Here is a 15,298-nt window from a genome sequence, read left to right on the forward strand (position 1 = left end):
TGCAGATGTGAAAGGCCGTGGTCTCCAGAGGGCTGCGGTCTCAACCCCCAGCTCTCCACAGCAACAAGCTGTATATAGTCATGGAGCAAAGGCAGCAACGTCCTGCAGCATCACTATAAAAAACAGAAATAAAAAATATACAAATACACAACTTTGTACAGAAGTGGCTCGACGTCTTTCCATGTGCGTTGGCTCACCGATGCACGTGCCAGATGCTCGGCTGCCACACAGAACACCGGAAGAGAGGTATTTATTTGTGGCCAGTGCTGATGTTTATTTGTGTCAGTGGCACATCAAGCCGCCCGCCGTCTAGTCCGCATGGTTTTGGATGAAAGTTCGCTGTGTTGGTGTTAGAATCTGACTAAACAGAAGCTGTGTTTTTAAACCGTCTGCCGCAGCTCGCCAAGAACTGCCCGACATGATTTTGAGGTGACTGAGAGCATCGCCACAGGACGCTCGGTCGAAGTCATTTTTACCCTATTGCACCACTCTGCTCTTTACATGCACCAGAGGTATTTTTAGCTGCCATCACCATGGCACAGGGCATAGTGGACATTATTATTGCCATGGTGGTTCTGCGTAACAGCCAGAGACAGTGTCTTATATCGTCTCAAATGATGATTTACAAGAAAAGAAAGCATCCTACTAACAACTTATTTTCATTATTGATGAGCCTGCTGATTGTTTCCGTCAGAAAACAGTGCAAAGTGTCCAAGATGACATGTTCGTACAGAATGACTTGTTTTTTTTGACCAACAGTCCAAAATCCAAAAGCGCTCAGTTTACAATAATATAAAACTGAGAGAAGCAGGAAATCCAAACATTGGAGGAACTGCAACTATTTTCTTAAATGATTCATCTATTATCAGAATACTTTCCAAATGATTTTCTGGCATTCGATTAAGCAGTTAATCGCCGCAGTGATGCATCATTCATGCAGTTTTTTTCGTCAGATTCTGGGCTTGAAGGACCAGCCACAGTGCTCCAGGTCATCCTTTATTCTACAGATTCACATTTGCCACAGATCCTCAGTGAAACGTGTGTGAACGATGTCGAATAAAGCAAGTTCAAATATCACACAAAAACGTTTGAACAAGTTTTGGACTGAATAATTCAGCATGTGCACTCAGCATAGCTGCACAGTGATCTAATGTTGATGTCAAAATGTTGCCCAACAAACATGCGAGTGTTCTTATAGGGAATGAGCTTTAAATTCCTCAACAGATGACATTAATGGCAGAATAAAGACAATAAAATTTATTTCAATATAATCACGTTCAGAGACGTTACTTTAAGTGTGAGCTTCTTTTATGTGGTTTATTCTGCTGGGCGAGGACAAGATGATTGTTAAGACTGGAAAAAGAAGAATTGGAGGCAGCCATGAGCAGTAAATGACTTACAATACAATTATATGAAGGTTACACTGAAGTCAAGCATCTTAATTTCAGTCCTCTTTAGTGACTTGGTTTGCTTGAAACAAATTCTGTAAATCTGATGAAGAGAACTTGAATAACGTGCAAGATTTCTGCAGGAGAAATCAGTTTTCATTCTATGTGTTTCTGTACAAGACAAAGACCAAGGTCAGTAACAGTATCACTGTGATAGTTGTGTATTGGCATGACAACTCAGTACTTTAAGCTTTGTGCCCTTGAAACTTTAATATTATTGTATTAGTAATGTGGTCCTTAGGGGCCCCAGGTCGCCCCTAAGGACCACATGAGTCGCCCGCTGGCCTGATCTAAAAATAGCCCAAATAGTGCCACTTACCAATTAATTTTTTTTAGTTGCTATTCTTGTTTAAATCGCACTTCCATGTAAACTGAAAATGACAATATATTTTTAAAAATTTCATACAAGATCATACAATGGGCGCAGCGAAAATGAGGAGATGACTGACCCCCAAAAAGATGGCAGAAAAAAGAAAAAAGAAAACATGTCATTTTCACAATGAAGAAGGCCTTTTCAGACGGGGAGGTTGTAAAGGAAGCAATGATGCTAATTGCTAAAATTGTACTGAGATGAGATGAGAAATATGGAACCAATGTATTTTCAGAAGTGTGTATCAAGGTAGCCCTTCGCATTAATCAGTAGCCAGGAAGTAGCTCCCCATTTCAAAAAGGTTGGTGACCCCTGTTGTAGAGTAACCACAACTGCAGTAAATGTAAATACAAATGACCTGAGTAACCTGGTTCCCAGCATGCATGTAAAGTCTTTAACATGTTCATTCTTTTTAATTTAGGTGCACCAGATAGCAGCCTATTTATTCTTTTAAGACAGCTCTACTGTGGTTTGTATGGAAGTTGTTATCTGAAGCGATTACATCAAACTATATTAAAATGCCATGTTTTTCCTGTGAAGGAGAGTAAATTTTATCTAAAGTGATCACCAGGAAAGACACATTTTGGCAAAATCCACATATGTCTGCAATACTTTAGTCAAAAATCCAATCAGAGGACAGAAAAAAACCCCAAAAAATGTTGTCTTGAGTCTTGTCCTCCCATATGTAATGCTTTCCATCCCTGTTTTTGTTCGGATATGGGATGCCATGATTGTCACTCCCTTCTCATGAGATTCTGGGGATTAATATTGAAGGCTTTTTTAAAAATTTCAGTAATATGAGCTTCCTGCCTTCACTGACTCCTGTTAATTTCTTTTTGGCACAGTTAGTTTTGCAAACAGCTTGAATGAAATGGTTGTTAGTCAGACTTTCCACTATGTCAGCTGGGACATGAGACAACAACAGGTAAAAAGTACAAAAGCACATTATAAGTAGTCCTTAGTGTGACATCGTATTGGATTGTCAATGTGTGGAAAAGTGTTATTTTATGGCAGAATAAAACTCTGTACCAGTGTAATCTGTGATTTGAGGAAGTTTGCCTGCAGTGTTAGAGGCTGAATAATCACATTAATCACAAACTCCAGACTCGTGTTCTGACGCTGTTGGAAACCAGTTAAGCAGCACACGTTAATGTTTGGAGGGTTGACGATCCACGTGTGTGACCTTATTTTTAGGGTTGCAGTGGTAATGTGTCTGCTGAGTAATATCCAGTGAAACCTGAAAGAGGTTTTAATGATGTGTGTGTTCCCGTCGTTGGCCTCATTGTCTGACGATGCAGAGAAATGACGTCTGCAGTATCACATATCTGCTCGGTTCATTTGGTTGGAATTCTTTTATTTTTGAGCAGCAGAATCATTTTTATGTCCCAAAAAAAAAGAAACTTTCCACTTACTTTCATTTCCTCTTCTTCCAGCCTGTTGGGGTTGTTATTATGGAACATTGTGGGGTCGCACATAATTGTCTGGTGCTGAGAGGCCACAGCGCTCGCTAAGGATATAAGCTTTTCCCCTTGTTACCGAAGTCCTCCCTGACCGCAGGACAGGGCCGGCACGGTCCTCTCGCCTCACTCTGGTCAGCCGAGGTCATCGCAGTCAACCAGAGTTTGACCTCCGGCTCTTTCCAGAGCAAGATTCAACCGAAATATACCGATGTGTGGGATGGATGTTTCCTATAATGAAGCAGCGAGGGATGAGACAGATGTAGGATGCGGGTAGAAAGTATTTTTCAGCAGTTTAATGAGTGTCAAATTGTCATGTAATGCTGCTTTAGGAGGGCCTGTCTGATTTTATTGCGCTCATATCTTGGAACAGTTTTACAATCTTGCCGGTTTTTGCCTCACAGCAGCAGGAATCCTGCATCTATAATCCCATTGTGTCAAGACATATGAGCTATAAATCTTAATATTGCATAATAAGGGATAGACTACAATAGAAATCTGTAAAAAGAGGCAGAAGTGACATCCTCTGCTGGGAAATATGAGCCCTTATTAGCCTCAGTGTAAAATATCATTTTCAGTTTGACCAGTTTTATGGCCTTTTTTTCATAGTTTCCCTCTCATGACTCCCACATGAAAGGGCAGCTCGAAGATAATTGAGTGGAAAGTACTTTGTCGTCTGTGCTGATGCCATCTGCACCGAGGACACATTACTACTTGACTTCGCTCATGCCAGATGCCGTGCAATCTTGGAGATAGCAACAGATTAAGAGGAGAGTGAGCCACCCCTGTCGGGAGGATGAAAGTCACGAGTCTCATTGAAGTTCTGTGACCAGAACGTATTTGTGGCCTTGGCTTTATTTCGTGTGAATGTTGAATGTTGAACATCTCAGTTATCTTTGCACAGACACAGACTCAAATGAGATGCTCATTTAGCTTATTATCAATATTTGCTTGAACCCTTATCATTGGTGCATGTCTGGGAATCAATATAATGTAGCTTTAGTGAGTCCTGATTTATTAATTCTGTTCTTATTACATTTTGTCTTGTCTTTGAAGAAGCAATGATGTACATTTTGATTGCTGACAAAGCGTACCTCCTCTAGTCCCTGAAGTAATATGACCCTGACCGCTGGTTTATGTTTTCTCAGCCACCTTTCATAAACACATTAGTTCAATAACCTGGATGACTGATAAGAATTAAAAACAAACCCCAGTTTACCCATTTTTTTCTGCTGCTGTCTTCTCTGACCCTCATTCACCGACAGACAGACTATATGTGTTCAAAACCTTTCTATTCTGAACCCGCCTGGAACCAGATGGTTTTGAGTGAGCAGGAGGCCGGCTTGGTTCGGATGCGGCTGTGTTGTTGACAGGCCTGTTGATTCTGTTTATTCTAACCTTATATCACAAACGCCACTAATAGCAGCTCTGCTCTTGGGCAGCATCTATATCCAGGCATACCAGCCAGGCTGAAGCCATTAATCAGCCAGTCAGCTGTCCGTTCTCTGATTATACGTGAGGTAATGGAGTTACGCTGTAGTCGTCTCACCACAATGGCTGCCGCTGCTCGGTGTTACACTTATAGCTCAGCAACATCTGAGAATTACTTAAAGGTCCCCTGAAATAGTATCATTACTACCTTACTGTGATGTGAAATGAAATGATGCAGGATACACCGGAGAGTTAGCATGTTGCTATTGCTAAAAACAGATATACCTCAAAGTCAGGTAGCAAAATCAGCATTTCATATTTCCCTCTTTTCCTGTTCGAGCTTCAGCCTCCTCATCCTCTTTCTGTGCAGATTTCGTAAAAGCACAGAGACACCAGCACAAAAGCCGAAACATCTTCAGTGTTTTGCTGCAACCCAGATTCAGAGAAAGCTGGGACTGAAATCGATCATTAACATACAAGCTGTGTTTACAGACTACAGTAGGTGTCCACATAGGAATCATGTGCTCCTGTCCCAACTTGTTTGGACAAATCAATGAAGCTGATGAGGTCAAACTGTCAATATGTTGTCTTTGTACTGTTGTCAGTTGATCATATACCATAAGGGATTAGCAAATCGCATTCTGTTCCATTTATGTTTTACACAGCTTTTGGAATAAGGGTTGTACAATCATATTCATAATTAAAAATTAACCCATTTTTGGGTTTGATTGGTGACCCAGTGGTTTCCCAGCCGTGACCTCTGGGTAAAGTTAAGCTTCTGTTGTGCTTGTGCTTTACTGAATAACAGCCGGTTTTGATGCAGTCATTTTTTGTGAGCACCTCGAGTGTCTCTAAACGTTTCATGTCACTGTGTCTGTGAAGGGAATATAAAAGCACATGAAAAGTGGACAGAATATAAATAAAAACATAAAAGATTGGAGCAAAAAAATTGTGCATCTACGGAAATATTCTCCAATCTCTTATCCAGTTCATGAATTCAACAGTTTTTCCTCGACTACCCTCAGCTCTTCAGGACCTTGGAACGAGCAGTCCTTTTCAACGTGGCCTTTTTTCCTTTTTTTTGCTCTGCTAGCACCTCACTACATCCTCTATATCTGCCTGCTGGTGTGTCCACACCCCTCCCTCCTTCGGCCTTGCAGACAGCAGCAGTTGTTAAGACAAACAGATGTGCTCAGCACTCCTCTGCTCTCCTCCGCTGTCCTCCGTCCCCGAGGAGACGCAGCCGATGTGGATGTTGTTGTTTAAAGAGGAGCTCCTCCTGGCTGTGTGGCAGGGCGGAGGGGTAGGAGGAGGGGGGTTAACCTGCCCTCGGGCTCCATAAATCTTCACCGTGACGGCGAGTTCCTGGCCCGGTGCAGGTTGCGGGTCCGACAGGAGAATCCGGGCCCCCACTCGGTATGCTGGTTCTGACTGTATGGTTTGGTCAGGATGTGGGGGTCTTGCTCACGGCAGCCGCGGAGATCAAGTGAAAGGCCTCGTGGGAGGCAGCGATAACATCAGCAGTGATCTATAGGTCACTGTGCTCTCACTCTGTCTGCTGTGTGTGTGATGAAAGAGAGAGAGGCTGCTCTGATTGAAGCTAGACATCACAAAGGGATAACATCCACAGGGCCTGTATGTACAGCATTTAAACAAAGTGTAGAAAAGAAGCGTGTGTTATGATCACTGAGAGGGTCGCTGAGCTCAGCAGAGGCCACAGTCCGGCTGTCTGCTGCCCTCGTGTGCTCCCCTCGCTGCACGGACGGACTTCCTCCGTCAGCAGACGAGGCGGTGTGGACAAACCTCCTCTGATCGGACGGATGAAGTGCGAATATGACGGATGAATATGAGCCTTAATGCCTCACATGTGGATTGCTTTAAGTTTCAGAATACAGTTTTTTTCACGGCCTGGATGCTCGTAGTTCTCACCACTATCATAACTTGACATTGGCAGAAGTCCATTAGGGTATGAAATGTGAGTCCAGTGAACAGAGAGGTTGTAAACAATTCCCCAGTTTTGCCAGTAATATCTGAACCACATCAAAAATGAGCAGGAAAGTAAAACTCACTGTCAAACTGTCTGTTATAAACATCTGTTCAATTTTAGGTTTTGCAGTTACCTTCTGTTACTCTACTTTGTTGCACTCATGGTTGGTGTTTTAGGTGTGGACATCTAAAAGATATTCAGTTTCTGTGCACTCCTATCTTTTCCAGTACTGTGTACTATAAAATCTTTATCCTCAGTTTTCTTTTTGTGAATTTTGTGCAGTTTCTGTATTTAGTTTTCTGCGTATCCCAACGTAACTGCCGTCGCCTCTTCCGCAGAGGTAAAACAAATCGCTTCGTGGCTGCAAAGAGCAGTGATTTTGTTTTTCTCTTGATTTGTCTTTAAGCCTAATTTTATCACAAAAATTCCAACCCAACTTCTATAGAAGAGTCAAAAGAAAGAAATAAAAACAAATCAAACAAAGAAATAACATGAATACAATACACAACTTGTTATATGTGCTTTAATTATATTATATATTTTTAATCTTCCATAAACTCTGGGTTCTTAAAGCATCAAGCATAAAATCTGTCATCTTTGTGATGTAAAAGAGAGAGCAAAGACTTAAAAGACTTTTATGTCAGTAAGAATGAACAGAATTGGGAATGTGATCAGTTAATGTTGAACTTTTTATTTAAGCGCTTTCAACATTTTACAGAACACTTAACAAGACATTTCCTGACACATTACACACGCATCACATCACATCACAAAGACAAGTGGTAGACGCAAGCAGCAGAACCAGCTGCCACAGAAACAAATGAACAACCAGGTAGTCAATAAAAATTTATAAATAAGTGACAATAATGGTGAGAAAGAGAGAGATTTCACTCTCATTTCACTCCACTCATTCAACCCCAGATATCTTGAAACGCGAGACCGTCTTTGAACAAAAGTGTCCATTTTCAGCTGCAGACTGGCCGTCATTCTTTCCATCAAATATACAATTTTCAGTCTCTGGGTCCATTGACCTATAGTTGGAGGCTTTATGTCTCTCCACTTTAGGATTATCCTTTTTTTTTTCGCTACTAGTAGGAGAATCCTCAGTGTGCAGCGTTGCTCTGCATTGTATACGTCTTTGGGTATGATTCCTAACAAAAACAGCTTTGGTACTAAAGCCTCATCTCCAGCATAGTATCAATCTCCCTTTTGATGTCATCCCAGAATCCTCGCAATACCGGACAATCCCAAAAGATGTGTGTGGTGTCTCCAATATTTCCACAGTTTCGCCAACATAATGCAGCACTGGAATTCTTCACATACGTAGAAATTATAAGGGGAGTATTAAAAAAATCTAATTTTTACCTTCCAATCAAATTCCATAGTTGACTATTAATTCCCTCATGGCATCCTGCCCATATGTCTTCAATTATAACATTCATTTCTAGTTCCCAGAAATAACAGTTAACAGCGTGTAAAGAAATAACAGTTACACGCAGAATAGACTGATGAGTTTGTTTACTTGACTTGTAAAAATTAAATCATTAAAAAAAAACACAAGGTGAATGACTAACATCTTATTAATTTAGAGAAAATTTTGAGGTGAATCCTTCTGCTCTTTTGCCCTCACATGATTAACTCACGTTAGCAGAAACTGTATTGTTTGAGTCTTTTATTCAGTATAATATATGTCAATAGGAAATATAAGAAACTGCAATTAATGACAACATGAGTGGTCTTGGCTAGCCATTACAAACAGCACATATGTGTTGAGATGCCTCATGAAAATGACGATCCAAAATAAATTACATTTGCCAAGAAACGCACAGACTGGTTGGGATGGGGGGGGGTAGGAGGGTTGGATTCAGTGTAGGAACGGACTGATGTCTAGTCAAATACACCGTGAATGAAGCTCCCAGTTCCTAGTTTTCTTTAATATATTCCGTATTTTGAGAAGTATCCATTACGAGTCTTTTGTATATGTTAGATAAATGTTTTTTGTTGGGTGTTGTTTCTCCAAAATATTAATTAAGTACTCTTCTGTCTCATTGGGGTTATCCTCACCATTTTTAGTTAATGTTGATTTAATCACAAATAATAGAAGATCCGTTTGACCCCACCCTTCACTTTCTGTGCGTAGTTTTTACACCCGGTCTTTGAGAGCTGTAAGTGGGCCTGACCAGGGTTAGTGTGTTTAGTTTAGTGTGTGTGACTGAGCTGTGTGGACAGCATGAAGTATGGCAGCGGCGTGAGGGAGTTGGCCGATTGTCCCTCCGAGTCCGACGCTCGCTGTTTGACTTGGCACCCCATCCAAGAGCCGTCCAATCCAAACACATGATGGCTGTTCACAGGCCATTACCCCTGTGATTGACAGGGCAGCCCACCACTCAGAGGGCTGCACATGACGGACGCGTTAGTCGGTGCCAGGAGTTTGTCGCTGAGGGTGATGATCAGGCAGCTGATTGATGTAACTGTAAGCATTTCAGACGTTTTGGTGGTTAAAGAGAGTGGATTACTCCTTCTATGCTGATTATTTTTCTTTGTCACCGGTCATACTTTCTTTTTATAGCAGCATTATCAAGGTAGAGTTTGATAATTATTGGCACTTACTACACGTCTCTCCTGGACTGAAATAATGGAGCTCAATAGGACTTTGGGCCTTGCGTTTATATGACTCTGGTTATGTAAGCACGGCTCCTGACAGGGTTGAGGTGGACATAAACAGACTCTGTTAAAGTCTAACTCAGTCACGTAACATGACTGATTATGACTTATAGGCCTTGATTATGTGTCATGATATAATTCAGCAGTATAATCTAAAATCGTAGAATTACATCACCCTGCTGCCAGCCCTCTTCCTGTGGCCTTGGGAATCCTGGTGGGGAATACCGGTACAGCACGCTACTTTTAGCTGTACGTGCCTGCTGTAGAATTAGAGTTGGCCTAGATCAGGCATGTCCGAACTAATCCATCAAGGCCGTGTGGCTGCAGGTTTTCGTTCCGACCGATCAAGAGGTCACCTAATTATCCGCTGAAGACTGAGATCGGCTGATTAAATTAGTCCAGCCTGGTGTGCGCCTCCTTGGTTGGAACGAAAACCTGCAGCCACACGCCCCTTTATGGGATAGTTTGGACATGCCCGCTCTTAAATTTTCTTCACTCACCCATTTTTATTTTCTTGTCTTTGTCATCTTTTTCGTAAACCGCTTAAACTTTGATCAGCTGATCAGTGGGGACGTGCGTAGGAATACGTAAGTTCTACGCTTGAGAAAATGTAGTTCAAAGGGAAGTGCTGTCCTATTGTCAAGGAGGACAAGCGCTGAAAAATATTAATAACATAGCGAACACTGAAGCTGATATTGACTATTTTTGGTGGGCCTTTTTTAGGTTGATGAAATGCATTGCTTAGCTTCCGTGTCGGTAATACTCTGCTTCTCCAAACCGGGGGAGTGTCGACCGCCATCTGCTGCAGGTGATAGACTGACTATGGACAAGTTCATCACACAGCCACACTTCAGAAACCCCAAACTATCCCTTTAACTGCTCCTAGCAACCTGCTACCACAGCTTTTGGTTTGAATGATCTCCTCCCCGAAAGGTTTTGTGGTGCTACAGTTGTAACAGTACAGTCGTAAATCACACAGCCACTAGAGGTCCTTATGAGGTAAACATGAAAAAGTGTTTCAGGGATTTGAATAAACGACTAATGCTGTTATTTTTATTGTGAGAAGTCTCATTTAAAGTGTCAGAACTGTTCATCACCTGATTAGTGTGCACTCATCCTTTTTATGCCTGAGAAAGCATGAGTTGAGGCTCGCCTGAGGCCAGATGGAAGTACCGTCCTCAGCGTTTCTCTTGCTGGGAACGTGGGCTCTGTGGCATTGGTTCTCACCATTAATGGGACTTCCCTCCTGAATAGGCCCTGCCAAACTATGCAGTGTCCCGCCGAGTCCGAGAGATGAGGACATGGGCTTGCAGTGAAGCCTAGCGGTTCCTACTTCCTATCAATGACAACGAGCATCAATCTTAGCCGCCCTTGGTCCTGGACCCTGCCAAGCACGAATCCAGCGAGGAGGAGAAAAAAAGCAAAATACTCAGGCTGCTGGAATTAAACAAAGGCTGGATTATCCTCTCAATATGTCTCTTAGCAGGACAGTTCATCTTTGAATCCCCCATGGTTCGGAGAGGAAGAAACGTCATAATTTTTTGTGCTTGGCTGCTGTAGATGCAGTCAGTCTTTTTCTTTTCTTTTCTCTCCTCTCACTCACGCCTTGTCTGCAGACTGTCATCTGCATTGAGAGGGCAAATAAAGTTTGAAACAAAATCTAACCCTGTTGCTTCGAATCCAAAATACGCCGTTTAACACTATATGTAACGCTCCCAAAAACATTCCCAGTGACATTTACTCTCTCACACCTGCTGAAACCAGCAATAACCCTGTTAAATAAGCGAGGTGTGGAGTATTGTCGGGAGCAGTAGTTTTCTCTTGGAGGGCTTTGGGGTTTCCCCAAACGCATGACCTCAAACGCTTGAGGAATTCCACCTGAGTTTCACTGATTGGAAACGAGTCCTGGCAATTCGCGGCGCTCCTCTGCTCGCGCTGCACACACCTTCAGTCCTCAGCTGGGTGTTTGTTCAGGTGCAGCGGACCCTCGACCCGCTGGGGTTTACGACCGCCTGCCTCGATTCAATTCACAAGTTTATTAAACAGCGAGAGAGGAGGAGTTCGAGATGTGGCTTTTGAATGATTTTCTCAAATTAGAAAGAAGTAATCCCACACTGGGTTATTGTCTATGTGTGTGTAAGTGTGTGTATCAGTGGATATGTGTGCTTGAACACTGCATGCGAAAACTTCACAACTTGACATTTTCTGAATATGCATATTCTTTATCTGGCAGAGTCGGATGTTAGATGGGAACATTGATATCACTCTGCATCAGTCTGTCTGTAGGGTAAATAGGAAGTCCAGGGGACGTTTAGCATAGCTTAGCACGTCACAAAAAGGTAAAAGGCTAGTCCAAAGCTAACAAAATCAGCCTACTATCACTTCTAAAACTCACTAATGAATACATGAATACTTGTTTGTTTAATTTCTATCAGAAAAAAAAAAAATTAAAACAATTATTCACTGTTTTACAGCGCTTTATGTGCTGGACTGTTTCTTGGCTGGGTGCAGTTTCCAGGCAACCAGGAGAGACTCCAGGAAGTTACTGGACCTGAAATATTGTGGCATATAACCTCCTGTAAAATGGCAAATTGTTGTTTTTACTGTTGGGTTGTTGTGCCAATTGGCTAGCTGTTTCCCCCTGTTTTCAGTCTTTATGCTAAGCTAAGCTAACCTGCTGCTGGCTGTAGCTACATAATTACAATACTGTATACTGTGTTCTCATCTTAACAGAAAAATCTTCTTGAACAGAAAGTAAATAAGTGAATCTCCCAATATGTCAAATAAGGGATGGTCTTTAGATAAACTGAAAGTTGGATCGTCATCGAGTTTGTGCGCGTGTGCACGTACACACACATATTATGCGTGTCATGTGTGATTGTAACCCTGACATTTTAACTTCTCGGCCGTTACAATGTGACCACATTCATTCATCCTTAATATCTTCCTTTAATCAAGTTTAATTGTTTGATAATTGAGCCCTTAATCACAAATTCCATCACACATCAAGGCTGCCACATAAAACTTAAACCTCATGTAATAACTTAGGCTGCTTTTATTATAACAAATACATTACTATACATAGTCTATATGGGGCTTTGTGGTTCTGCAATATTTGAAGGTTACTGTTCTCTCTTGTACGGCTGCAGAAGCCAAAGTGGACGGGAGGTGCCAAAAAGCACAGACCAGACGGGGTGGTCCGGAAAACGGCCCGGAGATCCCGTGAAACTTAACAAGCATGTTCCCTTTGGATGTTAAAATGAAGTGTAACACAGATATTAATGTAGCAAGTATCACAACACAGCAGAGGAATGTAAACTGGAGCACTGGGACATCAGGCTGGACGCTAACCAACTGCAGCCCCCCCCCTCCCTCAACACACACACACCCCCCCAGTGGCCAGCTACAGTCAAGCCTCGGCTTTTCATCACGGCTGGCCAGCAGCGGGGTTGAAATGACTCCTTCTGGGGATGGAGGTGTCTGGTTACTCATCTGGGGAAGTAGCAGAGTTGATTTTTAAGATAAATCACTTGTGGTGATGTGGAGGCAGCTGAATGCATGCGTGAGGGTTCAAAGCCCGTGCATGGATCTCACGTAAGTGACCTGGTTGCTGGTAGCTCTGTCACACATTGTTGAGCGGGTCAATAAACTGATAACCTCACATGAGATTTGGACTGTGACTCTTGGACTTATATGTTGGATCTATATGTGTGTGTTTTCTCCCCCAGAGGTGGCCTTCTTATGGGCTTCTCATCAGGTTCACCACAGTTCAGAGTTCTACAACCTCACCACCGCCCTCAGGCAGTCCCTCACCCAGCAGTTCACATCATGGGTAAGATAGTGTTCATTCTTATTGTCAGCATATCACGTTTATTACTGAGGAATGATTAGTAAACTACCCCTACTCTCAAGTATTACGTAAGACTGATCTGTGCCTTAATGCTCCATTGTTTACTAAAACTTTCAAAGCACATCAATGAGCCACACTGTTTCACTACCATGAACACACACACTGAAGTTTATTTTGACTCACACCTAAATTCCAGGCACGCCCAATGGATTCTCGGGGTCAGTCCCACGCACACTGTCCTGCTGCTGTAAACAGTTAGTAGAGCACCAAATCTGCAGCTAAAAATAGTTCCCAACTGGCAGTATGCACGCACCAGTGTAGGTGATGCTAGTGATGCTACTAAGGTTGTATCAAAGTGTTTTCAGAAATGTCCCATCTGTTGCACATAAAATCACTGCATGTGTTCTTATATTATGCAATATGTTAATAAAATATGACTATTAGTAGATAGCAGATAGACTTCAGTTTTTCAGCCTTGGTGTGACGACCCCATGAGGAGATTTGTCAGATGTTTACCATCTTAATTTCTCTCCTCCTCAGATTTTCTACATGCCCATGGCTCTGTTTTTACCCCCGTCGCTGTTCGCCGTTCACATACAGTTGAACCTTCTCTACCAGTTCTGGATCCACACGGAGGTAAATGTTTAAACACAGGTTATAGATTCTGTAATCAGCTGCGCTGTTGGAATGTTTGCATCCTAAAAAGAGGAATTTGTGTGTTCGACAGAGGTCAACGTTTGCAGGGTGCATGAACAGTTTCACGTGTTGATATTTGGCTGATGCAGGTTAACTTACCCTTAGCAACAACTCTTTGACTGCAACACTGACCTTTTACCTGTATGTGTGTAGCCCTCTGTATACTGCAGAAGAAAATGCATGATCAATTGATTCATTGATTTGCAGAAAAAAACTGATGAGAATGTGATCATCATTTAATTATTTTTGCTTTTTGGCTGCTTTTTTTTGGGGGGGGAGGGATTTGCTAGTCTTTGCCATCTTGCAGGAATCTTAAACATCATATAAAAAAAATCAATAAAATAATTGATAAAGCTTCATTAAGCATTCAAGCATCATTAAACCTATAAATATATTGTATAATCAGTCAGCATGTAGAACATGTAGCTGTGTATGAATTGACTGTTCCATTCGCTGTTGCCATGCACAGTTAAAAAGGTAATATGACTGAAAAAAGGTCTGTAAAGTTATCTTTCTCCCTGTGCCAATACTAATCCGTCTGCTAAGTCGAGCCTTTGTAGACTCAGTGTTGCAGTGGAACCTGTATTCAATAAAAAATAATGAGATTTTATGAAATATTCCAAACAGAAGCATGACCACTCTGTCTGCCTTTAAAGTGACTGTGAGTATCACTTTTACAATCCCAACAATCTTTAGAGGGAATGAATGGATTTGGAACGCCTTCCATCTTTTAGTGCACTATTAGTGAAAACAGTCGTAATAGTCACAATTTTCTGAAGGGGTGTAATTTATGCCTCCTTTATGGCTTTTTTTTTTTTTTTTTTTGATGTCATGTAATTTATTGGCACGCTATTCGCTGCAGTGCTCCAGCCTCAGAGCGGGAGTGAAGTGGTGGAGACCCTTTTCATTCAAGATGAAACTCTCACGCTCGGCTGCCAGACGCGGCCGTTACATGGAAATAATGAATCACTGAGAAATTCTGTCCAGCCGTGCACATTTCTCCAGACTGAGAGGTCTGTCGTATTGATGCGAAACATCAAAATATGTGAGAGTGGCAGCCAAAAGAGAAACATGAACTGTGTGAAATAACGCTCTGTGACCTTTGTAATCTTTAATGACTCACTGGAGCATCTGTTTGATATCTAAGAAGAAACAACGGTTCATGGTTGATAGTTTTATGCACAGAATGTACTAATGATGAATTCACTGTGTGTGTGTGTGTCGCTGGATTTAAACATTACCATTAACTGCTGTTGGCACTTGTTCCTCATCTCCACTAGTTGCTGCACTACCAGTCCATAAATACTGTTCCTCAGTGAACAGTTGATCCTATTGGAGATTTATAATCAGGAAAACAAACAAGAATATGAATGTCTAGGAATGTATGGAAGTGAT

The 15,298-nt window shown here is 41.9% G+C and overlaps 1 protein-coding gene across 1 annotated transcript in view; it reads left to right on the forward strand.

Annotated features, from left to right (window-relative positions):
* agmo (alkylglycerol monooxygenase) overlaps positions 1 to 15,298 on the forward strand; it is a 46,853-nt gene that overhangs the window by 5,419 nt on the left and 26,136 nt on the right. The window contains exons 4-5 of the mRNA XM_041943153.1: positions 13,086 to 13,189; positions 13,748 to 13,843. Of these exons, the coding sequence (XP_041799087.1) occupies positions 13,086 to 13,189; positions 13,748 to 13,843 (200 nt within the window). The remainder of the gene's footprint in view (positions 1 to 13,085; positions 13,190 to 13,747; positions 13,844 to 15,298) is intronic.

Source organism: Chelmon rostratus, chromosome 8 (assembly GCF_017976325.1).
Source record: "Chelmon rostratus isolate fCheRos1 chromosome 8, fCheRos1.pri, whole genome shotgun sequence".
Taxonomy (NCBI): Eukaryota; Metazoa; Chordata; class Actinopteri; order Chaetodontiformes; family Chaetodontidae; genus Chelmon; species Chelmon rostratus.